The 27,557-nt window shown below is 39.9% G+C and overlaps 3 protein-coding genes across 4 annotated transcripts; 2 read left to right on the top strand and 1 right to left on the bottom strand.

Annotated features, from left to right (window-relative positions):
- Positions 1-3,432: 3,432 nt before the first annotated feature.
- LOC104416495 lies at positions 3,433-7,203 on the top strand (the record flags this gene model as incomplete). Its single annotated transcript, XM_010027883.3, has 3 exons — positions 3,433-3,910; positions 4,372-5,728; positions 5,821-7,203. Coding segments are annotated over 3 exons (2,040 nt in total), but the record flags the coding sequence as incomplete, so codon positions are not given.
- A 3,113-nt stretch (positions 7,204-10,316) lies between these two features.
- Positions 10,317-12,356, top strand: LOC104456898 (pentatricopeptide repeat-containing protein At5g64320, mitochondrial). The gene has a single exon (XM_010071795.3). It carries the CDS (start codon positions 10,317-10,319, stop codon positions 12,354-12,356), a length of 2,040 nt encoding a protein of 679 aa, XP_010070097.2.
- A 2,128-nt stretch (positions 12,357-14,484) lies between these two features.
- LOC104456899 lies at positions 14,485-18,657 on the bottom strand. 2 transcript variants are annotated; one of them, XM_010071798.3, is made up of 4 exons: positions 18,343-18,657; positions 17,027-17,435; positions 14,982-16,947; positions 14,485-14,714 (listed from the first exon to the last, which is right to left on the bottom strand). In XM_010071798.3, exons 2-3 carry the CDS (start codon positions 17,371-17,373, stop codon positions 14,994-14,996), a joined length of 2,301 nt encoding a protein of 766 aa, XP_010070100.2. In that variant the 5' UTR covers positions 17,374-17,435; positions 18,343-18,657; the 3' UTR covers positions 14,485-14,714; positions 14,982-14,993. The 2 variants fall into 2 exon arrangements, with proteins under 2 accessions (XP_010070100.2, XP_039154650.1); XM_039298716.1 differs by having other exon boundaries at positions 17,027-17,376.
- Between the last annotated feature and the right edge of the window lie 8,900 nt (positions 18,658-27,557).

Below are 27,557 nucleotides of genomic sequence, written 5' to 3'. Positions count from 1 at the left end.
ATAAAACGAAAAAGATGGAAAAATAAATTTGAAATCAATGAGAAATATTATCTAATCAGTTTAAATTATTGTACGGATGTTATTTCAATTTTAAGCTTTTCAATTTTAGTAATTGAGTCCTGAGCCTTTACACAATATTCCAGTGCAGCTTGTCTATTTGTCGGAAATAGCTAATATTGCCATTTTGTCATTGTTTTATTAGTGATTTTTTACGAAAATTGATCAAAATAGTTATATTGAAATTTTAAATAAAGATTTGGACTTGATTGACAAAATTAGAAAATTTAGGATTGAATTGACATCGTTACTATAGATTTAGAATTGACCTGAGTAATTTTCCTAGGTTTCTAACGAGGAAATAGACTGTGCAATTACGTTCTCCTAAGGCCACTGCCCGTGAGTCACGTCCACTTTCAAGCTTTTAAAGCTTGACACGTCCACCATGCGTTAAATAATTGGGATCAGTATACAAAATCTTTTTTTTTTTTTTTTTTTTTGAGGCCCACTAATCTTAATTTTGAAAGACAAGATGAGGTGGTTCAAGATAAAGACACGCACAAAAGCTACAAAAGGTGAGCAAATCATGGGCGTCACCAAAAGCATCCCCCACTCCTTCGCCAAGCATAATGCGATTATATTCCGTGCTTAAACCATCCTAGACAATTGCTTCATTGGCATGGGGCGCTCCCGTGCTTCTGGCCCGGAAATCGATGGTTGTGGGTTTGGTTCCTACCTTTGAAATTTACGATCTAAGTAGAGAGTTATCATGGCGGGTCACTGTGCTAAATTCCTATTAGGATAGCAGGCTAATTATGACCGAGCTCTTGAATTATAAAAGAAGAGATTCTAGATCTATTTATGGAAAGAGGCACAAATAGTCCATCAACTTTGATTTAATATGTGTAATGTTATTTTTAAATTTTTAATATGTTTCATGTGACATCTGAATTTTAGTTTAATATGCAAATTATTTAATTTATGCAGTGTAGCCCTTTTAACCTAAACACTTTTAGTGTGTTCAAACTGATTTGTGAACTATTAATAAATGTTAAATATACTTCGCAAGTTATATGAAAGTATTATCATTTTAGATTTGTGGTCTGCATTATTTAAATTATATATATTACTATGGTTACTATTAGGGGTGTGCAAAAGAACCGGGACCTGCCCGGATCACTCGAAACTAAATCGGAATTGCTTGGAACCGGTGGTTTTTAAGGAAACCGGTCTGGTTCTCGGTTCCAATTTATGGGAACTAGTAGGTATTTCCCTGTTCTCGGTTCCATAAGCAAATCCGTCTATCCACCCACTCGGATCGGATCGATTATATTATAATAATATATTAATTTTTAATATTAAAAAATTGAAATTACTAATTAACACACCCAAATTATATAATTAATCCAAATCAAATACTTAAAAAAATTAATTAAAGTGGGTATTCTAATATCATGCCAGTCAAACCAAATGGAGAGGTCTTGATCTTGAAGCTCAAAAGTCCAAAGTGCACACCTCGACAAAACCCCGAGCATTTAGTGGGCAAAAAGCAAGCACGCGAAGAAGCAAGAGGAGGAGAAGAAGAATAGGTCAGGTGAAGAACCAGCAATTTCGGTCAGAAACCAAAGTTGTTTTGTGTTAAGATCGGAGCTTTCGAGAAACCCAAGAACCCCCTCAGGCTAGGGTTTGCGGGAAACCCTCGACAGCAATAGGTCCGTCCATCCGTCCCTTTCCCTATTCGGCCCTTTGGAAAATCGCCGTCGTCGAGGAACTTGTGGCTTTTGACTTATAATTAGTTTTACTTTCTTTCACTTTCAACATTATGTTTTGATTTCTAGTTGTTGTAGCTTTTGGTTTCTAGTATATTATTCGATATGAAGAGTACTCACGGCGAATTTTAGAAAATGATATTATTATTGGTGAGACCAGTTCCATGGATCCACCTGGAAATCGGACCGCTGGCCCAGTTTCCGGGTGGATCCATATAATTAATGGGTGGATTCCGATTCTAATTTTTTAGAATTGGTCCTTAGTAGGTAGTTCTCGATTTTAGATTGGGAATCGCTCGCCTAGATCATGGACACCCCTAATTATTATGACACTTTAACATGTTTGACTATTAAATAGTTTTCTCGTTGAACCTTGAGAGGACCCAGTGACATCAACTCAAACCAATTTGCACTCGTCGCGGCACCGTCTCCTCGCCATTAAATTCCACGATTGGAGCTCCTTCGCATTTCTACTTTCACATTGTGGACTTCCTTCACATCACATCCAGTCCAAGTTTTTAGGTGTAATTGTGAAATAATTCCTTCTTTTTAAAGAATTTTAAGATAAAAAAAGAAAAAGAAGGTATTGCTGTTTCGTCGCTTTAAGGGAGCATGATAGATTGGATTAAAAATCAAATTCCGGGTTTGCGAAAGAAAAAATAAATGCCATACAGTTTATATTTGGACTTTGGAAGTCAGCTTGTACAAAGGGATTATCAAATGCGAGTTGATTCGATTTGAAATGGCCTTAAAAAAGACGGTTCAATATAATAAATAAAAAGGGTCTCTTTTTTTGAAGTTATATTATCTTTTGTTTTCCATCATTTAGATTCGAAGTGGCTTCTTTTTATAAAAAAAATTGAAGTTGCATTAGCTTTCATTTTTGTTGTGAGTTTTCAAAGTTGCAACTATGTGGCATTATTATTATATTCACTTCAAAAAAAGAAAAAGAAAGAAAGAAAGAAAGAAAGAAAGAAAAAAAGCAGAGTCTATGCACATTCAAAGAGGAAATTGGAAATGTTTGGAAATGTCCTAAATATGTAGAGCACAGTTTCAATAAATCAAATCATATAAGGAAATTTATTCTGACTATTGTAGGAAGAGAATGATTTGAATTCAAATTTGGCAAGTCGAAGATCTATAAGATTACATGAAAAGATTCTGAATCTCAACTAGCAATTTCTCCACAAAATATATTAAGCTTTTCATGAAATTCTAGTGTTATTCCCCTCCAAATAATTTTTATAACATAGAGAAATGAAGTAATTTCCTTTTAATAAGTTGGTATGAACCTGTCAGTTAACAAAAATCGACAAGAATGCCGAAATGAAATAACTCGATCCAATCAAAAACCAAATCGAGCATCATACCAAAATGCCGGCTCGACTCGATTAGAAACTATGATCCATTTGCTTTCGCAGTGTGCATGAATCATATCGAAATAGCGACCGCCTACCCTGCATATCCCTAATTCCTCCACTTATAAATTACTTTCTTTTATCACAAAGAGCCCTAATCAGGAGATTGAAAAAAAACAAAAAACAAAAAACAAAAAACAAAAAGATGATAAAAATAAAAATAAAAATTAAAGCATCATTAATATCATAGTATACCAGGGACGGACTTCGGACAAGATTCAAAGTAAGCAAAGGCAGGACACCTTTGAAAACGTCGTCATCTTCCCCAAGTCCGCACCTACCTCTTTACCACTTTCTCTCTCCTCTTTCTCTCTCTATCTCTACAAGAACACCGCTCGCTCGCTCGGGCTCTACCCAGTTCCTCCGTTTGGGGCGCGTATGTGATCGGTTCCCGGCCGTCGCGACCTTTCTCTCCGGCGAGGATCTCGGGCGAAAAACCATGGGGGCGGCGGCGGCGGCGACGGGGGCGGGGGCGGGGGCGGCGGGGCCTGGCGGAGGCGCAGTACGTGAAGGCGAAGACGTCGGTGTGGTGGGACATCGAGAACTGCCAGGTGCCCAAGGGGTGCGACCCCCACGCGATCGCCCAGAACATCAGCTCCGCCCTGGCCAAGCTCAACTACAGTGGGCCCGTCTCCATCTCCTCGTACGGCGACACCACCGGCATCCCCGCCGCGGTCCAGCAGGCGCTCTCCAGCACCGGCATCGCCCTCAACCACGTCCCCGCCGGTAAGGGCGCCCTCCTCCTTTGTCTCCGCTCGTGGGTGCTGATCGATGGGTCGCTTCGTCTTGTTCCTTCTTCGCGGTCGTTCGATGAAAGAATCGATTTTTTTGCCTCCGCGTGTGTGTTCTGATCGGCCGTAAATTTGGTCTCTCCGGTTAATTTTAGTTGCTTTAGCTGAATTAAGTGAGAACTTGATCTGGGCTGGGGATGCCTGTGGTTGTCTCTGGCTCTAATTTGCTTGAGCTTTAACAGGGATCTGTACTAAGTGGTCATTGGACCTCTGCAGTTGTTGGGTTTCTAGTTTAAGAGGCGTGTTTAGATCTGCTCGGTCGGTATGGCATCTTTGGACCTGAATTTAGCTCAAATTTGTTTCTCTGCAAATGGGTATGCTCGACTGTGGAGTTACTGCTGTCTTCCGGCGCTTTTGAGATGGAAACATAAGCTAAGTGGGTTTAACATTTCGCAGGTGTTAAAGATGCGAGCGATAAGAAGATACTGGTGGACATGCTGTTCTGGGCAGTGGACAATCCTGCACCGGCTAATTATCTTTTGATCTCTGGTGATCGGGACTTTTCTAATGCTCTTCATCAGCTGCGCATGAGAAGGTACAACATTCTCTTAGCGCAGCCTCAGAAGGCATCGGCACCCTTACAGGCTGCTGCAAAGACCGTGTGGTTGTGGACCAGTCTTGTGGCTGGTGGGCCTCCTTTGACGAGCATCGAGTCACAACCGTTTGGTAACTATGTTTTCGTTTCTTCTAGTTCGGATACATTACCAGTCCCAGTTTCTAATTCTTTTCCGATGAAGCAACCTGTGGATGTCCATTACGAAAGTTCTCATATAGGGAACCAGAAGTTTGCCAATATGGGAAAGGGTAATGACCCCAAACATAATAAAGGAAAAGTGAACCGGAAAAATTCGTTTCAATCTGGTTCAAAGAATTCGAGGTCTGTAGACGATCAAAACAATTCGAGCTATTACCCTACCTACCGGGGTCCCATTGGTGGATCTGCTATCCCTGGCAATCACGATCCTTCTTGGAGCCATAGCAACGGGCATGTCAATTATGGGATTCATTATCCTCCTCCTCCTCCAAGGCCAGACTTTCCTGTGCAACCTGCACACCCACAAGCAAATTTGTATCCGCCCTACAGTGCTCCTTTTGGTAGCATTCCTATGGTGCCTCCTAGGCCAGATAGGCCTAGCAGTTCACAGGGTCCTCCAGACATCAGTAAGTTAAATATTTCGGTTCACCCAAGCAACGTTCAGAATCCTCCTGCTTTTCATCAGCAGAACAGAGAGCTAAAGCAGATCCCTAACCATGTCAAGAACAAACCATCAACCTATCATGACACCATGAACAATAGGTTTCCTCGACGCCCCGAGTATCCATCCTCAACTTCCTCTGCCCCGTCTACTCCTGATTTTCCAAGTAATGGTACTTGGGGAACTCCTGGATATCCAAAACCTTCCGAGTACATACAAGGTCTTATAGGAGTTATCCTACTCGCCTTGGACACCCTAAAGAACGAAAAGATTTTGCCAACTGAAGCCAATATAATTGATTGCATTCGATATGGAGATCCGAAGCATCGCAACACTGACGTGAAACAGGGCCTAGAGAGTGCCATAGAGCATCAAATGATAGTGAAGCAAAATTTAGGCGCCATGCAGTTGTATGTTGGTAAGAATGAAAAACTATGGAATTGTGTGAACCCTTTGGGTGGAAATGCAAAGGATTATCCTAAAGCAACATGGAATGAGATTCAGAATTTCTTGACATCGTCTGTAGGACGGGCTGCAATTCTGGCTTCTCAGTGCAGGTTGGTCCTCTTATAAAGAATTCATTCATGGTATTTCAACAGTTTTCACATTGAGAAAGATTCACTCACATGTTGTCTCGTTTTCCATCTAGGTATGAAGCGGGTACTACTATGAAGCACATGTGCTTGAAACAACTTGCTTTAGGTGATGTTCTACGAATTCTAAACATAATACTTACAGTGAAAAGATGGATAGTGCACCACGCATCAGGATGGCAGCCTCTTAAGATTACTCTCGCGGAGTCCAACACCAACTCTGTATCCAGTGATGATGGATGGGGGAGTGGTTGGGAATAGGCAAGGAGTGTTGATAGACCTGGGGGGGCTTGAGGAGGTGAGCCCCTATTACCCCATCTCCACCTAGGATTCTTGACTTTTGATATTTGCCCATCAGATTTTTTTTTTTCTACTTTGGAAATTATAACTCACCTTTCCTAGTCCTAGATCCTGTATCTGCCATAACCTAGGACGTCGCCTTGCATGGTAGTGTACCATACACCAAATGTGAAGGTGGGTTGTATTTGGTAAAGATATGGTAAGTTACAATCACTTGGATGACTGGCATCTGAGAAGACCAAGGGCCGTAGGTAAAGAGTACATGTGTTGAGCTACCAAGGAAGTAATCCTGGTCTAATGTACTGAAGGAGTAGGTAAACCCTTCGAACATGAAGCTTTGAGGTTCGCAAGTTGTTGGATATAGATTGCTCTGCCACGTGCTTAACATATTTGCCTTAGGTGTTTCGACTGGAGGCATATGATGATGATATCTTTACAACTTACGCTGGGACCTTTTAGGATCGAGACACGTGGAATCATTCTATAGATTTAACTATTCATGCAACCATATTACAGTGGAATTTACTGTTGGTCTTTTCTTATGGAGCAAGTCGGAGGTTTTTGCAAAATGGCTCCTTGCTTGATTGATCTGATGCTTAGACAGTTGAAAAAAGTCGAGCAAGAGATGCTACTAGTTTGTTGAAAATGGGTCTTCTTTGAGATGCTGCTGGGACTTTATTCTGTGGCTATGGACTTGTGGATCCTCCAAAACTATGCAGCAATGAAACTCTACATGATCAGTTTTTCCAAAGCTTTACGTAATGGATTACAAGCCGACGCCAATTTGTGTCCTGTTATCATGTCGCTTCATTCACATAAAATCTCACATGATGTCGACAAAAGGAAGAGGAGAGAAGTTTTAAGCACAGAGATGTGTGCCATAAATTAGCTCTCTGAAGTTCGAGCGAAGCCATTAAGCTTTATGTAAAGTGCAATGTAATTCCTGTATTAATAAGGTAACAATACTTTACTCGGTGAAGCTTGTAAGTTCTTGGACTCTACTTTGCTCTTTGTGTTTGTCTCATTTCCGGATGTTGCTTACAGTTCCTGTCGAGCAGATCTAAACTGAAAGGGGTGATGTAATTGTGGGATATCTTGATAAGCCTATTATCTGTTACCAATCATCGTGTTAGATATTCTGTCGCCAATTTCTCTTCCTATTATTGACTATGTCTTTTAGTTTTGGCACGAGGAATGCCTGTGCAATTCATGGTAAGGGTGAGTTGGAATGTTTGCATGAGTTTGGTGGTTTTGGCAATTGTTAGAAGGGACAGATACCCTTGGCCGGGTTTTGATCTTCTCTAGGAACATTTTCCTCAAAGCAGAGGTTTCTGCATGAGAGTGATGCTTTTTGCCTGCTACTGCTGTATATGGAATTTGGCGCTAAAGTTTAGAAAAGGAAGGTGCAAAGAAATGCAAACGTTTCACCGTAATGTTGCCTATTTCTGGCTTTGACCCATTACTCCACAATTATTCGACATGTATGAATTATAAGAAATTCATCCGAATTATTTTGCTTTCCCTCGGAACTCCTTGTTAGAGAACATGGCGGAGCAGAAGGATATAATGATCACATCATGCGGGAATAACAAAGGGAGAAAGACCTATTATGCAGCGATTACGTCAGGAGAGATTTTTACACTTAAAATGCACAATTGCTTGGAATGAACTACATCACAACACTGTGTAATCAACACACCAAATACAACGATTGGGGGTTTGTAATCTGTGTTCTAGACGAGTGACTCATTATGAAAATGTGTTCATATCTACGACAAGCTAATAGCTTAGCATAATCGTTCTATCTATATTTAATACTTTGCTTCATGTAAATATTAGTATCATGTGAGCCCGTCATGTTTAATACTGCCGGTCTAATGTTTACTTGTCCTGAAGCCAGTAAGCTGTTTGGAAGGATTTTTGCTTTTTACCAGGGATGTATTTGCAGATTCACCCTGCTCACATTTTAACTTTATTATATAAAAAATACTATATATCTTTTTGAAAATATTCTAATATTGACAAGTACTTTCGTATATTGCCTTTTTTTTTTTTTTTTTTTTTTTTTTTTTTTTTAACTAAGGTTTCTTTTATTTTGTGAAAAACATTTTCCTTAGCTTATAATTTTTGGATCATTTAAGAAAATGAGTCAACAGAAAATATTTTCAAGTGAACAAAAAACTCGTGCTTAAATTCCGGAAAATAATTCCCTTTAAAAAATTGAAAATCATTTTTCAAAATGTGGTTAGGTATGGGCGTTTGGATAAAAAACTCCGTGCTTTGGGATAGGAACCCTAACACTTGTTCTCGGATCCTCGGCGCCCAAGCCTGAGTCCATCAAGGTTGAGCTATAGACCTCGGTGCCTATGTTTAGGTCCTTAGCGTCAGTGCTTAGGTGCAGATCTTGGTGTTCATGCCTGGTTCCTGTGCTCATAGAAGTCCATATAGGAGCTTAGGACCCTGGTATTAGTGACCCAGTCCATCGAGGTTGGGCTAAAGGCTTCAATTCTTGTGCCTATTGCCCCGACACTTGGCTTGGGTCCATAAAGGTTGAGTGTGGAACCCCAATACCTATGTCCAGATCCTTGAGACTTAGGCTGGGATTCACAAAGGCCATGCTTGGGTCCTTGCACTAGGGCTTAGGCTCGGGTCCCTTAGGCCCAAGCTTGGGTCCATCGAGGTCAAGGCCCAAGACCCCAAATCACAAAGGTTGAGCCCGAGTCGATCGAGGTTAGGCTGGAGACCCTATTGCCCTTGCTTGGATCATTGCACTTGACCTGAGTTTGTTGAGGCCCCTCTCAAGTTGCTTGCGAAAATCCCCAGAAATCCCATTACAAGATTGATGAATCTTGAATGTGATTGATCGATTTGGGTTTATGATGTTAACTTTTGGAATTAGGGCTTTTTGATCCTTTTGATTGGGGGCAAGAAGGGCTTTGCTCTAAGATGCACAAGAAGGCCCATTTGCACTGAAATGCAACACAACGAAATGAAAACGGACAAAAAAAAAATTGTCGTTTTGATGTCCAACATCCACGTTAGCCATGTAGGCCCGTTGACTGGATATCCACTTATGCATTTTTTAGGGTAAATCGACCGGATAGACTTAATTGATAAATTATCAAAACGATTCATAATTGAATTGGCTAAATTAAAAGTTTAGAATTGAATTGATAAGAGCATATAATAAATTTATGATATTTTGGACAATTTTCCTTGTAAGCAATAACTAGGTGAGAATTAAGACACGTGTTCAAGCTAAAGAGGTGACAAATGGCATAGTTTGAGTGAAAAGACGGAGATACTAATTAAATATTTTATATTGTAAATAAATAAGAAAATTGATATTCGTTTGAAACGTTAGTAAATTAGAAAATTATTTTGAAACCACTAAAATTATTAACAAAAGGTATAAATCAATAGGGACACCTAAACTCAATAAAATTTTCATGTTTGAAAATTATTTAATACGTATTTAGGAGCACATTTGATACCCATTGACATTTATTATAGTAGTTATATTCCTTCAATAACTTTCAATGACTCAATATCTATAATACTATCAATCATGATGAATTTTCGAATGTCACACTTAAGTAAATGGGCAAGGACACTGGCATCTCGGGCTTCGCTTCAATGGGCCAGGGCTCAAGTGTTGAGGACTTGAGCTCGTGCATTGAGTTCTCCATCTCGATATCCGTGAACTCAAGACCGGTGCCTGTGCTCTTGCTCGGATCAAGGTCCCCGTGCCTGAGTCGATGACCATTGAGGTTGAACTCGAGATCTCGATGCCCGTGCGAGGTACTTAGGGAAATTAAATAAGACTTTTTTGTCAAATGACGAAAAATATTTTCAAATTCTTTTCAAATTTCAATCGAACACCAGAAAATATTGTTATATTTTCGGAGAGTGACTTCCAAAAATCATTTTCCTCAAATATAATATATTTCATGAAACAAACAGTGATTATTTACCTTCACTTTATTTTTTGATTTTTTTTTTTTTTGTTTTTTTTTAAAGCAGAAGTGGTCAATTGGTCATAAGAAAATTCTGCCCCAAAACTAAAGGGGGGCGGTAACCTATCAAAAGACAGAGCAACCTTCCCGGCAAGATAAACGACATCGAAAAACTCAGTATTTCGCCGATCCACGCATCTGCTGAACCGCTGCTTCTTCTTCTTCGAGGCGAGCGTTCGAATCTTCCCAATCGTTCCGTCCTCCATGAACTGACCCAGGTCTCATGAATCCCTTCAATGTCCGTAAAGCTTTCGGCTTTAGCATCTCCGGGAAGAATCCCCGCGTGGGTCAATCTCGCCGCGCGCTTTTCCTCGGTCCCTTGCGCGGCGGTCGGCGTCGAAATCGCCCCGGAAAGCGACCGCAACCCCCCGAAAGCGCCGGACTTCGAGACTAATCTCAAGCTCTTGCGAGACAGGCTCGCCCCGGAGAGCTTGATCCGGGTTCTCGACAGCGCCGGCGACGTGGAATCTGCGGTGAAGGTGTTCAAATGGGTCTCCCTCCAGAAGGCGTTTCGCCACACCGCCGATACGTACTCCGCGATGATTCTCAGGCTCGGTATGGCCGGGCAAGTTCAAGAAATGGATGGGTTTTGTCAGCGCATGATGACGGATGGATGCGTGGGGGTTGAAGCTGAGGCTGCTCTCGCCTCGCTGGTTTCACTGGTTGATCAGTTCGTGAGGCGTGGTAAGCTCGATGAGGCGATGCGGGTTCTCGCGAGCATGAACTGGGGTGATTATAGACCCGCTATAGATGTGTTCAATGCTGTGCTGGGTGCTCTTGTGGGGGAGAAGAGGAAATTGAGGGATGTTATGTTTGTGTATAAAGAAATGGTCAAAGCAGGGAGAATACCGACGGTTGAGACTTTGAATTATTTGTTAGAGGCTCTGCTTGAGGCTGATTTGGTTGATTCTGCTTTGGATCAATATAGAAGAATGGACAAGAAGGGGTGTACTCCAAATAGCAGAACCTTCGAGATACTTGTTAAGAATCTCCTTGCCAAAAACCGAGTGGATGAATCGTGTACGGTGTTGTGCGAGATGCTTGAAAGGGGGACTGAGCTGGATTTAGGTTTTTATTCCCATGTCATTCCTGTTGTTTTAAGTGAAAATAAGCTGGAGGTAGGAATGTGCTTGTTCAAGAAGATGAAAGCTTCTAATTTTCCCCCTGAACCAGTGATTTACAATAGTGTTATCCATCATTTGTGCAACAACTCTTTGGTTGAAGAGGCGAAGGACCTTCTCGACAGTATGATAGATTGTGGTGTTGCGCCCTCAGATGACGCATTTGAGGATATCGTAAATGCTTTGTGTATGTCTAGGCAATTAGACGAGGCAATAGAGTTTTTGGAAGACAAACAAGTTTCTGCAACCTCTGCTTACAATAGATTGCTGGAAGGTTGTTGCAGTGCTGGAAAAGTTTTATTGGCAAAAGAACTGTTTGAGAAAATGTCTCATAGGAATATAGTTGATTGCTATACCTGGAATATTTTGATCAGATGGCTTTGCGAGCACTCCAGGTTTAGAGAAGCTCTTGGATTTCTCGGCAGGATGTCTGTTAGTGGTTTTATTCCTAATTCCCTCACATTTTCAGCTCTTGTTGTTGGCTGTTGTAAATTAGGAAAGTATGATGATGCATTTGAGATTTTCAATCACGTCTGTGCCAAGTGTTATATTTTGGACTCTCTCTCTTACTCTAAGCTAGTTGAAGGTCTTTGCCAGGAGAGGAAGACTCTAGAGGCGGCTGAAGTGTTTAATTACATGGCTGAGAGTGGAGTTCCTCTTGAATCTTGCTCATTTAGTAAGCTGGTTAAAGGTGTCTATGACACAAAAGGTGTTGATGAGGCATTAAATGTTAGAAAATTGGCCATGAAATGTGGTACCATGTGTACAAGTGATGCATACACCATCATATTGCACTGGTTGGCTAGGAAAGGCAGTGCTAAATATGTTCTGGCCATGTACTCACTCATGCTGGTAGAGGGATGCATAATTTGTGCGGAAGCTTATTGCATCCTCATAAACACCATGATCTTGCAGAATCGGATGAAAGATGCTGCATCTCTGTTCAATCTGATGATTAGTGAAGGTTCCTTACCTGAAACAGATGTCTTATCTGAGTTAGTGTCTCATTTTGCCAATTTTTCTCGGTTAAATATGATCTCTGATGCGATTGATATAGTTGTCTTCAATTATGATATTCTAGATTCAGATACATACAGCTTACTGATTAATGGCTTTTGGAAAGAGGGTAACAAGAGCAAAGCTCAACAGTTTTAGACTTGATGTTGGAAAAGGGTTGGGTACCAGATGCTAAAACCCACGGATTGGTAATAGGATCCAAGGCTGTAGAGGAAGTAGACTGTAGAAACCTGGCGTCTGATTATTCAACCATTCGAGACAGCGTCAGTGATATACTTTCTGAGAGCTTGGGCGATGATTGATTCTATAATCCATTCATCTCTAGCCTCCTCTGCAGTAATGCTTCCCCAAGCAATTATCTGAATCCCCATAGGCATCGAAGCTTTTTGAAACATTATCTGATGGTTAACCAAGCATGCTGCAAAGGAAAGATAGGTTCTTATGGCCATGTTGATGGCTGGTTAATCTTCAGGAAATGACATGAAAAATCCAATTTGTTCACTTCCACTCAAACTTGTGGTAGAGTTCACTCTGGTTGGACCATTTCTCTTCCTTGCGTACTTGCAATGGGGCTTGTCTTCCACCGCACATATGAAGTTTCTTGCTGTTAAGCTCTGTTCATGTATCAGGGATTTGATAGCCCGACATATATTCTATAATGGGTGAGAATTTGCTGGTCAACCGCATGAGATTCATCTTATCTAATCACCCAATCCAACCACAACAGATTGTTGAAGCATCTTTTGGTTTGGCAAAGAGCTGGATTCAAGTAGCAATCTATCGTATAGCCCTCCTGCACGAGGTAAATCAAACCCGGCAAAACTCTTCGCATTACATAGAGAATCATCCCTTTGTTGAATGAGGATCGATCATCACGGGGGGTGGGGGGTGGGTGCGGTGCTAAGTGCAGATCTCTTAATAACATGATTGAAGAAATCTTTTCAAATATCACGCTTCTTCTTTTATTTTTCTGAGAAGGAGGGTAAGACCGGAATGAGAGCATGATGCCCATGGTTCTATTTCTGGTCTATAAAAGAAAACATAGACTTTCATTGCTGCAACTTTTCAGAACATACATGGCTCCATGCCATGCACGCTACATTCCCTCGGAGGAGGAAAGAACTTTTTAACAGCGTGATGGTCACGATCAGTGACGCAATTGTAGGCGTGATACGTGTATCATTGACCCGAATAAATGCAACAAAGGAAAGACCAAAAGACTAGCCATCCCTGAAATTGTTCGACTCTCGCCAGGATTCTGCGGCATATATAACACATTTGTGCTCGGTCCTGCCGTGTTTCATGCCGTAAAGGGTTAAAATGCCTGGCGCTTTTTGGCTCAATGGAATTAGAAAGCCAATGTTCCAAAGTGCAAGAGCTTTAACTTATTTCCCGACCTAACGTGGTAGGAAGCGGACAGCCGTAATCGTCATAATGCAACCAGCAGATTCAGCAACTGTTGTTGGTCCCTACCCGTTCCCTTGTCTTTGGATCACGTACTAAACGAATTCCGTCATCCAGGGTATCAGGAAAGTGGATTTCAGGTTCTATAGGCTGCCCAATGTTTTTGGGTTCACGCAATTGCCAAGAAGGAATGACCCCACACTAGGATAGCGAAGTACACCATGATACTACAAGACTTCCTGCACCTCTAGGGAGCCAGATCAAACGTTTTTTTAATTTCACTGGTCTTCAGGTGGCGTTCTAGTGTTCCGAGGATTATAGGTTTTGACCATTCGAGCAAACCCCTTGCTCTCTTAGGTCAATTAGTCTTTTCAATATGTAACACTAGTCTGTAGTGTAACACGGTCTCTGTTTGGTATAACTGAAAATTCAAAACTTGCATTTTGTGTTGATCATTGTGATTGCTGAAAAATGAAACAACATATTGACTATTATTGAATAATACTTCTTCCCTAGCGAATATAGAATAGTGGTGGTTTATTGGTAAATTCAAGGCTTTGAGAAATGTAAAACACAAGATTTTATTCCCCATTAAATGGCTTAACTATTGAATGAATTGAGTAAGCTCATCTTGCACAGAGACTTCAGTGATTTCTGACTACGTTGAATCTTTTAAATCAAAACCTACTTGTTCACCAAGCGTGCTTAGTGTCGAATATATCAATTTTCGGTACTTATCGTAAGCCCTTAATGTCATTGTCCCGCAGTCAACATCATCCAAAGGGATTAAACATATCGTTCCTCTTATGAATGGCCTGTCAAGCCATTTTTGTTTTGCAACAAAACACCAGCGAAAGAAATATTTTACCTCCCAAAGAGTTAGTTGACTGCAACTAAGAAAGCACGTACATATATCCCAAGATTACATTCCTTATTATCACTAAAGAGAGTTAAATACAACTGAGCCAAGAGAGCAAAGAGAAAAGGAGGACGCAGCTTATTTATGAAACAAGACAGGTTTTAGTATCAATCTATGCTCTTCAGAGCAATGTTAGATCAATGGTTCTTGATGACCTCCCTTTAAGATTATTCCTGCCCATAGAGAACAAAAGGGTATGGACCAGTTGAATGGCATAAGCAATGTAGCAGACAAGAGAAGGGGGAAAAGAAGAGAGGGGATCTTTCTGTGTGCTGAGAGACTAGGAATAGCCCTAATGGGAAGGGACATTTGCAAGCTAGTTCAATGAAAGAATCAATATGTACATTCACCTAAATGCTAGTGCAAAGAATGGCCCTAAGGGACGAAACCCTATGTGCAAATGCTAGAAATGGTGCGGAAACAAAAAGGTGCGTACTTACATTTCTAACAAGTTACAAAACCTCCTTGCAAGTGGACTTATTGTGCCCAAGGCCCTTGCATCTACTGCACTGCAGTTGGCGTTTGACCATGTCTTGGGACCCAACCTTTTTGGTAGTGGGCCGACCAGGCGGACGGCGATTAAAGGGAGGGGTCACAGTAACTGTAGCAGGACAAACATCCTTCTCTACTGGTATCTCTGAAGAAGGGATTGGATGCACAGATTCCGAATATGTCAATGTATAGCTCTCAGTAGTGAAATATCTTGGACAGTAATCATAAGGGCTTTGACCGATGCAGCTAATAACAGCAATTGCATGAGAGCATGGTAAACCAGTCAGCTGCCACCCTTTGCAGCTACAATCCCAACGATCGATGTCAACAATTTCAACAGATTCTCCACGGACCTCAAAAGTTCTACCAGCTGGCACTAGCACTTGCAGACTATGCACTTTAACGCTTTCCTTTTTGAGCTTCTCCTCCATTGATGGGGTAAGTTTGGACAACCACTGGCTTGACTCTGCCCGTCGGGTACAAATTAACTCCACCATTTTGCCGCGGATCACATCAACCAGCTGTGTAATTGGCAATTCTTGTGTATCCGATACACAACTGTAGAAGTGCGCACCAAAGTTTGAGGCCATGTGGTTATATCGTGCACCCTGAAAATAGGCATTAGCCCAGTTCTGTGGTTCACTTTGGATAATCCAATTATAAGCTTCTGGAGATATGCTTTTGATGCTATCAATGCACTGCTCAAAATTTTCAGGCCTGGCTCCATAAGCAGCAGTATAAAGATCCTCCACCATGAGACGTTTCACTTCATGAGAAAATTGCCCCTTCAAGTCTTTGATGAGTTCCTCAGCCAAATATCTCAGGCAAAAACCATGGTATGAGCCTTCAAATACCTCAGAAATGGACTCTCTTAATCCCTTCTGCCGGTCTGCAATAAATGTTAGGGGAATAGATGTCGAGAGTGCAGACTTAAGTTGTAGTAAAAACCAGTGCCAGTTGTCATTACTTTCTACATCTACAACAGCAAAAGCAACAGGAAAAGCAGCATCATTGCCATCAGCAGCTGTCGCAGACAGCAGTGTGCCTTGATATTTTGATTTTATGGGAAGGCTATCAAGGAAAAGAAGTGGCCGGCAACCTTGCTGAAAACCAAACAACGAGGCATGAAATGACACAAAAAGGCGATGGAAGCTTGAGTCCTCTTTGGTAGTAAAAGTCGCCAGACTACCTGGATTAGTCTCCATAATCTGTTTGCAAAAATAAGGTAATTGGCTATATGCCTCTTTATAAGAACCCTGGAGCTGCTCCTTTGCAATTTCTTTTCCACGCCATGCCTGAAAATAGTTTAATTGGATTCCAAACTCCTGTTTGATATCATTCACGATGTCTTTGGGTTTGTAATCTGGGAAAACCCTCAACTTTTCCTTAATTATACTAGCAACCCAACTCCTTGTAGCCTGATGTCCTGTTGTTACTACAGCCCCTTCACAAGTGTGCGTTGGATTCATTTTCTTAATGCATATCAACTGAGTGGTTGACAACCTAGATGCATGAATCCTCCAAGGACAGCCTTCCGCTTTACATTTGACAGTGACGCGGTGACTGTCATTCTTCTTATACTTAAATGCAAACTGATGGGCAATGGCATATTTCCTCAAAGCTTCACGAAACTCATGGACACTGCTGAATCTTTGGCCCTCACCAGTAATAGCATTCTGCCACTGCTGGGCACCTTTGGCATGCTTCTCACTATCAAAACAAATGAGAGGCAAAATAGGAGAAACATCGCTCTGCATATCAACATGGGGTTCGATATGGTTGATATCAGTGATCACGTTAAGGGGCGCAATGAGTGGAATGTCAGGATGTGTTGTGTCAACCACAATATCATCCACAACATCAAGAGGAGCGTCAACTGAAACTGCTGCTTCTGACAAAGTTGTCCTGCTGGATCTACAAATAAGGAACAAGTTTCAAGCGAAAGTCCAAAAATTTAGACAAGTTCATTCTTAAAGACTAGGAGATATTTTACCTACTGCCAGGCATGTTTGACACTTCTTGGGCAACAACTTCTTCCATTATGATGTACATATCTGCAGTAGCAGAATTCCCATGGAACTTTACCATTCTCCTCAAGTCCTTGTCATTTGAGATGGTTATCAGCGTCTTCCTATTACCTGGTAGGAAGTACTTGATGGACATAGAATTGATGTTGCAATTAAACATTTCCGCAACTTCATTCTTGAAATCATCAAACTTCACTTGGTCATCAATGTCTATAGCATGAGCTTCACCACCTCGATATGATAGAGAACCATCCTCATCAGTCTCAAATCCACCACCCGACTGACAAATAGCTATTATTCTCGTTCCTGCCATGGCCTGCTTCCGCAAAACAATTGCTTGCAAATCAATCCATAAGCCAACTTTTTTTGATGACTCTGTCACGGCCAAAACAAATATATGAAATCCAGCAACATTCTTTATGAAAATTCATAAAGAAAAACAGCAGTCACAGGCTAGAATATAGACTTTTGGTTCAGCCACTTACACAAATAAAGAAAAAGCAATGACACTATCGACAAGGAGCGTCTAAATCCACACTGCAAATGTCTAAATACACATTCCTTCATTTCGAAGGACCAAGATGCAATGAACAACTGCTTCTCCCCTATCTCTCTGTCTCCCTCACTTGGCACTCTCTTTCTCCCTTCATCTTTACTTTGATTCATATCTTACAAGTACATGCCAAGAAGCAAAGGATATGAAGAGTTTTATCCAAACCTTCCAGCATTCCAATGCTTGTCATAAAGCGGTCTTCCTCCAAAGTCCATCTAAAACTCGCAGTAAAGAAGCAGATAAATACCCTTCTTTTCCGGATTCGCTAAAAGGGCAGATTGGTTTGTTACAGAAAACCAGATACTCCATTTCGTCTCTCAAGTCCTACCCTTTCTCTCTCCTCCCGAGTATTCGCATCTATCACCAAAGAAGAAAACTTTCCACCACGCAATTTTCTTTCCCTTCGAACATTCGCGAAATTCCAATTCCCGGAGCCATACCTATTTGGACTACTGAAACACTACCTGTGCTATCCATAACTCTCATCGCCTGATCAAATTACATCATAAAACCTTCGTATTTAGCCATTGAAAGCACGAAAAACATCACCGTCCCTTCCACAAACCAAAGGAACTAAACTGAGCAAGGACCGAAGAAGACAGAAAAAAGCATCACCCATCGCACCCCTTCCGCGCCATGAAAAGGGTACACCACATTTCCAGTCCACATCAAAACCCACAAATTTCTAGCCGGTCCTGGCGCGTCTAGTGCAATGAGCAACGCGATTACCTGAATCGCTCGCTTATCCCGCGGCTGGCGATCTCGGAAGCGAGTTCCGCATCGAGGGTCGGGTCGCCGGCGATCTGGGCGGCCGGCCGGAGGCGGGCGGCGCCCTCGCGGCGGGGAAGGACGGCGGCGGAGGGGAAGGAGGTGGGGGTCGATCGAGCAGGAGAGAGATTGGAAGGGAACCCGAATCGAAACCCTAGAAGCTGGAGGAAGGGGAAGGAGGACTCCCTCTTCCCTGGCGTGTCTTGCCGGCTCTACTTCTCGTTTCAAGGCAGCAAATGCTGTTCCAAAGGAATGACCATGTCTATCTAATTTGTCAATTAGATGGAAGTAAAATTATTACCTGATGTGTATATATGTGTGTGTATATATATATATATATATATTCTATATATTTATATATATATATTATTGCCAAAAGAAACTTGCTTATTGATATTGAGATTTGCTATCTTCGTTGCCGGGATTTTTTGCTCCTTGTCTTGCTCACCGGAATTCTTGATTTGTTGAAAGATTGTGAGCAAGACGAATGATTGTGAACTCTGAAAGCAATGCATCCTCACTTGAGATTTATTAAATTACTGTTGGAGATATCGAACGGGACAGGAGATCTTTATGACAGGAATATGAATCGAATAATTTTAGAATTCTATTTGTCCATGTCTCTTAATGACTATGACGATGATGTGGCATGGCGTTTTTACTCAATAATTAATTTCGAGTAATATAATTAAAGAGTTTTTTTTTTTTTTTGGGCGGTTAGAAAAAGGAAGGTAGATAAATAAGTGGTACTCCTCCTCTCACTGTCGTTTACTTTGAGTTAGCATCACATGCTTTCTTATCGCCTCTCATGGGTACCACTGCCCAAATTTCTCTCCAGAATTGGAAAGTGGGGGAACCAACGGATGTAATTACAGCAAGATAAATATATATTTTAGTAAGTTCATGAAAATAAAGCGAAATATTTATTAGTGCCTACAACAAATGATACATCTTTTTTTTTTTTGCCATTTTAGCTTATACATAAAAAGATACATCTGAGATAGGCTAGCACGGAAAAAAATAATGACGACATTATTTTGATTTTAATTAAAAAGAAATATCTACGTGAATTCTATTGATTAACATTAACTCATGCGTTGACTTATTAATCAAGGAATGAAATCTTTACATGTAGGTTTCTTGCAAATGTAAAATTAATTTGTACATGTAGGTTTAGAGAGAGAGAGAGAGAGAGAGAGTTCTGCTGGGGGTGCTTGAATCTTGGGTGGGTGGTTCTCACCTTGCAATTACACCCATTAAGGAATCGAGTTTTACTACAAGTGATTGGTTTTAGGGTGGGTAGTTCTCACCTTGAAATTAGATCCGCTAAGGATTGATTCTGAAAAATTGATAATGAAAGATCCCTTGTTGATTCTATGGATTCACTTGAAAATTGGACCAGTTTTTGAGTGGGTCTATGAAACCATTCAAAATGTCCCAACTTTGGAAGCAGCTTGAGACTTGAGAGCGAGTGACAAGGTTGGAGGCATTCAAGAGTGAGAGTGACAGAGGGAATGACGAGAATGGAGGTGACCTAAAGTAAGAGTAAGAGAAGGATCGACTTTATTGAAGGCAACCAAGAGTGAGAGAGGGAGGTGAGGCCACAAAATGAATGATGCGAGAGACGAAGAGGAAATTGAGGTTTTGATATGAAAAGTTAAAACAAAAAAATTTTAAAAATATCTATATGTCGTTCTGTTTTGGATGGATAGGCGGGTGGTTTTACACTTGGAAGCGAGAACCGAATTGGTACTCACTGGTTTCAGTATATTGGAATTGCGAACAAGACCGATTCTCATGGAAACTGCTAGGTTTGGGCTAATTCCTTCTAGTTCTAAGTGGCTTGAGTGGTTATCGGTTCTTTTGCACACTCTTAAGGCGTGTTTCATAACCATTCTATTTCGATGAACAATTTTTTTATCGAAATGATTTTTTTTTTTTTTATTTTGTTTCGGGAATAATTTTCGAGTAAAAGAACGCACTTAATAATTTTCCAAAATTTCTATTCTAAGAATAGAAATGCGTTTGGTAAAATACTTAAATTCTTTAATTTTTTTTAAATTTTTTTAGTACTTTTATTCTATTTTTCTCATCTTTTTTTTTTTTTTTTTTTCTTCTTCCTCCTTCTTTGTAGCCAATCCCCAACCATCGCTATGGTTGGCGACCAGCTGGGTGAGGTCCGATGAGCATGCTGGAGCCTCATTTGGCCTCCCCCAAGCAACGTGAGGTTGGCTGGTGAGATCGAGCTTTGTTGAGGCTCGGTGTTGTCGGCCCTCGTCTGGCCGGTCGCCGGTCATAGCCGAGACTGGCAACCGGCCAAAGGGAAGAAGAAGAAAGGGGAAGAGAAGAAGAGAAAAAAAGAGAGTAGGAACTGATTCTAGGAATTGTTCTCAGGAACAAGAAATTATTTTTTTCTACTTCTTAATTCTGTTCCAAATTTATTCCTAGTAACAAAAATTTTACCAAATGAATTTTTGTTCTTTTTTTGTTTTGGGGGTAAAAGAACATAATCAGACACTATTTGGAGTAAAAACAAACAAGCACTTAGTTTTACTACTCTTCAATGCCTTCAAAGTAGTCTATAAGAAGTCTCGGATGGGAGGCAACAACAGGCAAAAAAAGAAGAAAGAACACCCCAAGTGCTAAAACTTGGTATAGAGGGATATTTAAGTGCTAAAAGTTTGGAAAGTGACATTTAAGTGCCAAAATCGGAGTAAAATGGATCACTTAAGTGCCACTTTGGCTAAAATCCGGTCAAAATGCCGACGTGGCGATTTTCCGGCGAAGCAAGTGCAAAACGGCGTCATTTTGCATGCTAACGTTGCCAAAACGATGTCGTTTTGTGCTGACGTGGTAATTAAATTAAATTTAAATTAAATTTATTTAAAAAAAATAAAAATAAAAATAAAAATAAAAAAAATTAAAAAAGGGGGAGGCAGCGAGGGCCTTTTTTGTTAATTTTTAATTTTAATTTTAAATGTTTTAAATAAATTTAATTTAATGAATTTATATATTAATTTTTCCGACGTTAGCGTAAAATTGCATCGTTTTAGCTACGTCGTCGTGCAAAACGATGCCAAAACGCTATGCGGAAAATGGGTCGGCATTTGGCCAGATTTTTGGCCGGAATGGCACTTAAGTGATCTATTTTACTCCGATTTTGGCACTTAAGTATAACTTTCCAAATTTTTGATACTTAAGTGTTCCTCCATGCCAAGTTTTGGCACTTGGGATGTTCTTTCCTTGGCAAAAAAAATCTTCATCTTCCTTCTCCCTTATGAGCTTATTCAAGCTTTTGAGGCTGCACCGGGACGACGGTTGGGAGGCAGACTCCATGAAGCCAACAAAGATATGGCTGAGCGAATATGACAAGGGATGATACGTCATCGAGCTCGACATCGACAAGAAAGCCTTGGCAAGTACCACAAGCCCGAAGGAGTCATGGACTAGCATAGGCTACCCCGGCCGAACAGCTTCTATTTAGAGCTGTATACATTGGTTCAAAGTCTTTTTTACTCGTTGAGCTATTTATTTCATCTTGAATATGTATGTAACTCAACAAAGTGCTATCCTTTAATTAGTAAATTTGTATAAGAGTCGATTTCTAAATTAATTACCTACTGACGTGTTTAGCAGTTGCATACATGTGTACATTCTCCCAAATTTGTGCAAATGAACTTTGAATTTGCTCTCAACGACAAGAATTTCCTCATCAAATTTAACATTATATGGCCACTGTATCTGAATTATTAATTTTCTTATCTTATCCTTAAGTATTCCTTCTTTCTTACCTCCACATGTACTTTTGTCTGTAGTTTGTTCGTAGCTTTTACTCTTCGACTTGCCAAAATTAATATTGCTGCTTTCCAATGGTTATCTTTGAAACACACTTGCTTAATTTACTTCTCTTTCATCTTCCACCGATTTTTCATCCTAAGTCCCTTTTTTTTTTTGTCATACTTGTCCACCGGTGCAATGGGTGAGAGACTTGGGCTGTGCATAAATTAGATTGGTTTACAAATAATGTGCGAAATTGCAAGTCAGCATTTGATAAAGTAGACAGGATTACATCCGGCTTGGAATCATTTAAATTTGGGAATAAATTAAAAGTATAAATTTACCATCTTTGAATGATTTAATGGTTGACGCATCGATTCAGTTCATTTCAAGGGAAAATTGACCAAATAAATCAATTTATTCCTAAATATTTTGATAATTTTTTAATATAGTCATTCATGTCAATCTTGGCCATAAATTGTTGATGTAGATGATTTTGTAATTTTTCTTAAAATTTTCTGAATTTGTTCATTTTTTTCCTTTTTTGTACTTCCCTTTTTCTTGTTTTTCCTATTTCCCTTACTTGGTCATTGGGGCCTCGGTGATGGCTAGAGAGGTTTGCGACGCCCTTCCCACGCCCAAATTTGGCAAGGCTATTGCGGCCCTCGCTTGTGGTTGGCAGAGGTCAAGGCCTTGGCAATTTACAAAGGGAAACAAAAAAATAAAAAGAAAAAAAAGGAAAATAGAAAAGGAAAAAAATGATAAAATTCATAAAATTTAAACATTACAAAAATTATTCATGTCAACACCGGCAATAACACGTAAAATGGGCTAACCCCAACTGGGCACTGGGCCATTACATCGCGTAAATGGTTTTTGACCAAAATCGGCTAGAAATACTATATTGAATAATTGTCAAAATTTTTAAGATAAAATCGACAAAATTAAAAAAGTTTAAAACTGAAATGACCAGCGTACAGTAGTTTTTAAGATTTTTAAACAATTTTCTCATCAATGTTCGAGCTCTATTTTCTTCTCTCTCTTTTTTTTCCCTTCTCTCCTCGCTTTTCTTTCATCTTGTTCCTCCTCCATGCATACCATTGCTCGTCGTGCATCCTCATTATCGCCGTCCTCAACAGCTCGAAAGAGCGCGTCTAGGCACTACCACCACCTCCCTCCTTCCCTCCCTCCCTCTCTCTCTCTCTCTCTCTCTATTTTTCGTGCCGTGAGGCTGCCGCACCACCACACCGCATGCTCCCTGTTGCTCCCTGTTGTGGCTCCCTCTCTCTCAGGCACGAATGCAAACATAAAAAGTGCTACAATCATGATGGTTTTTTTGGCTAGTGGCGCCCCTTTAAGTGACTTTAAATTCTGGAGTCATGATCTTGTCTCCGCGGACACATGCATGCACAAGTACAAACATGCGCGGCCACCGTCCTTTGTGCTTCTACGCCAGCACAGTACACGCTTGTTGTTGTGGCTCAACCACTCCCACCCTCTCACCTCTTTCATGAATACTTCTACAATAGTGATCATTGTTGGATATTATGACCATTATTAAGGTCATCATTTTTGTAACGGCTTTCTAGCCATATAATGGCTTTCTACGGTCATCATTTTAATTATCAATTGATTTATGATGAATTCCCATCGGCTCTCTCTTTCTCTTATTTGAATATAAATTAAACTTCAAATCACAATCTTTGTAGATACGCTATGTTCTCATATCTTTCTTTTTCTTTTCGCTGGTCTATACACATAAATTGTTATGTTTCTTTTTAATATTCAGTGTAGAGTATAGAAAAAAAAATCTATTGTATCTTGAAAAGATAGCTGTTAAAGCCTTACATATCGAGTTTCATACTTCAAGGGGCGGAATTATCCTTAAGGACAATGCTTGCACACCTCAGACATTTATTTTTTATTTTATAATCCTTCGCAATGTATTAACAATTATTATTATTTTTATGTATTTTAATATTTTTCCAACAATCATTGCTTGACAAGCTGACAGACCCTCAAGTGACCTTTAATCTAGGCAGTGACCTCATGTGGGGGCATGAGAGAGAGAGAGAGAGAGAGAGAGAGAGAGAGAGTATATGGGCTCAAGGATCGTTTGTGTTTGTGTAGTTTCAAAGTGCAGGAGTATTTTAGGAGAGGAGATGATGTGTCTGAACCTTGACACTTTCTATTTGGGCTTGATGCGGCAAACATTTAGAAGAAGTAAATTTAAAAATAAAATTGATTCATATTAATGCTCAAAAAGATTTTCTCAAGATATATCACTCGTATACTTAATTTTGCAAATTAACTGTAAATATACCAGTTACTTTGAGCAAACTAAAGTTAAAATGAGTTCCTTTGAGTATCATCTAACTGCAAACCTTAGAGAAGCAAAGGGGATGACATTAAGCAAGCTAACACATACAGCATGGCAATTTTCCAGTTTTCGAGAGATTTTGCACAGGGATTTCAAGAGCAATTACTCAAACGTGTCAGCCATACGGGATTCTGCAAAGGGCATCATATCCGGTGATCTAATGCCGGAAATGCGTCACAAGCTTTGCTTTTGGCGAGCCTCGAGATTTCGAGACAAGGAGAGGAAAGTGGTAATAAACTTGCTTGTGTCCATCAAAATGGTTCTTTTCTATTATAACTAAGACGTAATGCGATACATGTAGAACATAACATATCAATATGAGTGTGGAGAGACTTAGGAAAACTTATCATGTACATGAGCCTCGATATAGGCCCAACATGATGGTTCTGTTGTTACACTATTATAGGGTTGAAACTGTTAGAATACACCGGAAAAGAGAATATTTGTATATTTCTGTATGTATAATACCAATGATACAAAAGCCTATTTATAAGTTGTTTTAGACAACTAGCTAAAGTAATAAAATATTATAATATCAAAAAAATCAATTAGAACCAATAAGGGAAGATCACTATCTCTAACATCCCCCTCAAACTTAAGGTGACGTAGAAGAAGTCAACTAGATTTTGGAGAAAAGATCTTTAAAATGCTCAGGTGGATGTGTTTTAGTTAAAACATCTGCCGTCTAATTAATTGATGAGGTGGGAGCAAGACGAACAACACCACAAAGCACATGAGGGTGTATGAAATGACAGTCTATTTCATTATGCTTGGAACGTTAATGGAAAACATCATTATGGACAATTTGGATAGCATTTTGGTTATCGTAATGAATGACCGTTCCACATCATGACAGACTCCCATGTCTTCTAATAACTACCACAACTATAGTAATTTTGAAATTGTATCAGCAAGAGTACAATAGTCCGCTTCTGTACTCGATCGCGTGGCATTAGTTTGTTTCTTGCTTTGCCAAGAAATAAGGGACTTCCCTAAGAAGAAGTAGTAGCCTTTAGTAGAGCGACGATCAAAAGGATCACCAGCCCAATCGGCATTAGAATGAGCCACAACTCTAAGGTTGAATTAGAAGAAAAGTGAAGATCATGAAATAAGGTACCCTTGACATAACTAAGAACTTGAAGAACAGTGGCAAAGTGCATTGTTCACAGTATGGTTGTGAATTGACTTACAATATGAACAACATAAGTGAGTTGGCGTAGGTAACAATAAGGTATACCAGGCTGCCAACCAAATATCGATAAAGTGTAGGGTTTGGTAGGGAGTCTCATCTTTGCCATCAAATTTGGCATTATTTTCAATGGAAGTTGTAGCAATCTTGTTATTAGTAAGTTCGGCTCAAGAAATAAGATCGGTGACATATTTCGCTTGAGAAAACTAATAACCAGAGGAATCTAAAGCAACCTCCAATCCTAAAAAAAAATAATTGAGTCGTCTAAGATCTTTCATTTCAAACTGTTGACTCAAATACTACTATAGTTTTGTAATTTCGTCCACTAGTAATGACTGTGTCATCCACATATAATTGTAGTTGAATACTCCCGTGAGATATTCGTTGAACAAAGAGAACATTAACATAGGGACTACACATAAATCCAAGGCATTCCATGGTTGAACTAAATTTGGAATACCATGCATGAGGAGTCTACTTCAATTCATATAATGCTCGGTGTAGTCGACACACTTTACTAAGAGTATGAGTGTATCTAGAAAGTGGTTCCACACACACTTCTTCAATGAGATCCCCATTAAGGAATGTATTTTTGACATCCATTGGGACAAAGGCCATCGTTTATAACAGCAATAGTAAGGAGGCTACAAACAAAAGTAAGATGACAATTGGAGCAAACATCTTGTCATAATCAATGCCATACTCTTGAATAAAGCCTCTTGCTATTAGTTTAGCTTTGTAGCTTTCCATTGTATCATCTGCCTTAGTTTTGATCTTGTACACCCATTTATAACCATAGTCGATTTTTCAGGACATAAATCAACCAAATCCCAAGTATGAGATTTTTCTAATGCTTGCAACTCATTCACCTTTGCTTGCTGCCAAAGAGGATTAGTACGAGCTTCTCTATATGTATGAGGCTCGTGAAAAGAGGCAAATGTAGAATAACAATGAAAATCATGAAGTTGGATAGAAGGTTGACTTACATGGGTGGAACGATGAACAAGAGAAGAGGGAACATCGAAGGGCGATGAATTTGCAGATGACACATATATGTTAGGAGCTAGCGAAGTGGGATTTCTAGAGATGACTATATCAATATTAGGGGAGGATAATTCCAAAGAGGAAGATGCAATGGTGTCATCTTCAAGAAACAAATTGAAAGAAGGATTGATGAAGAAACGGACAATTGAACTAATTGGAGATGATGCAAAATGATGTAGAGATGAGAACATCTTATGATCCCTTAAGATAACATGACAAGACACATGAAGTTGATTGGAGACAGGATCCCAACATTTATACCTTATATGCTCAATGCCATATCTAAGGAAGCAACACAAATGAGCACGAGGTGCTAACTTTGTGCATTCATTTGATAGAAAATGCACAAAATATGCACTACCAAAGACTCGAAGTAGATTGTTATTAGAAATACTATCATACAAGCGCTCGTAAGGAGAAATGTTACCTATAGTAGGTGACGAACTACGATTGATAGTATATATAGCAATATGACAGGCCTCTTCCCAAAACTGTTTTGGATAAGATGTTGAGATTAAAAGAATGCATACAATATCTAAGATATGTCTGTGTTTATCCTCTACTTGATCATTTCGTTGGGAAGTTCCTAGATAAGAATGATGAATGGTAGTATTGTTTTGAGAAAAAATTCTAAAGAACTCTTTGTCTCTATATTTCATGGTATTATCAATACAGAAAACCTTGATATCTCGAGAACATTGTTTTTTAATTATGGCAACAAAATTACCATAGATATGGGTAAGTTCATATTGATTTTCATAAGATAAAGCCATGTATAATGACAAT

Source organism: Eucalyptus grandis, chromosome 8 (genome assembly GCF_016545825.1).
Source record: "Eucalyptus grandis isolate ANBG69807.140 chromosome 8, ASM1654582v1, whole genome shotgun sequence".
Taxonomy (NCBI): domain Eukaryota; kingdom Viridiplantae; phylum Streptophyta; class Magnoliopsida; order Myrtales; family Myrtaceae; genus Eucalyptus; species Eucalyptus grandis.
The sequence above is the reverse complement of the archived record's forward strand: the minus strand, read 5'-3'. Positions and strand labels throughout refer to the sequence as shown.

Coding starts and splice junctions, on each gene's coding strand:
- LOC104456898 (XM_010071795.3), top strand. CDS start 10,317: ATGTCCGTAAAGCTTTCGGCTTTAGCATCTCCGGGAAGAATCCCCGCG.
- LOC104456899 (XM_010071798.3), bottom strand. CDS start 17,373: ATGGCAGGAACGAGAATAATAGCTATTTGTCAGTCGGGTGGTGGATTT. Junction 16,948..17,026: donor TCAAACATGCCTGGCAGTAG/GTAAAATATCTC, acceptor CCTTATTTGTAG/ATCCAGCAGGACAACTTTGT.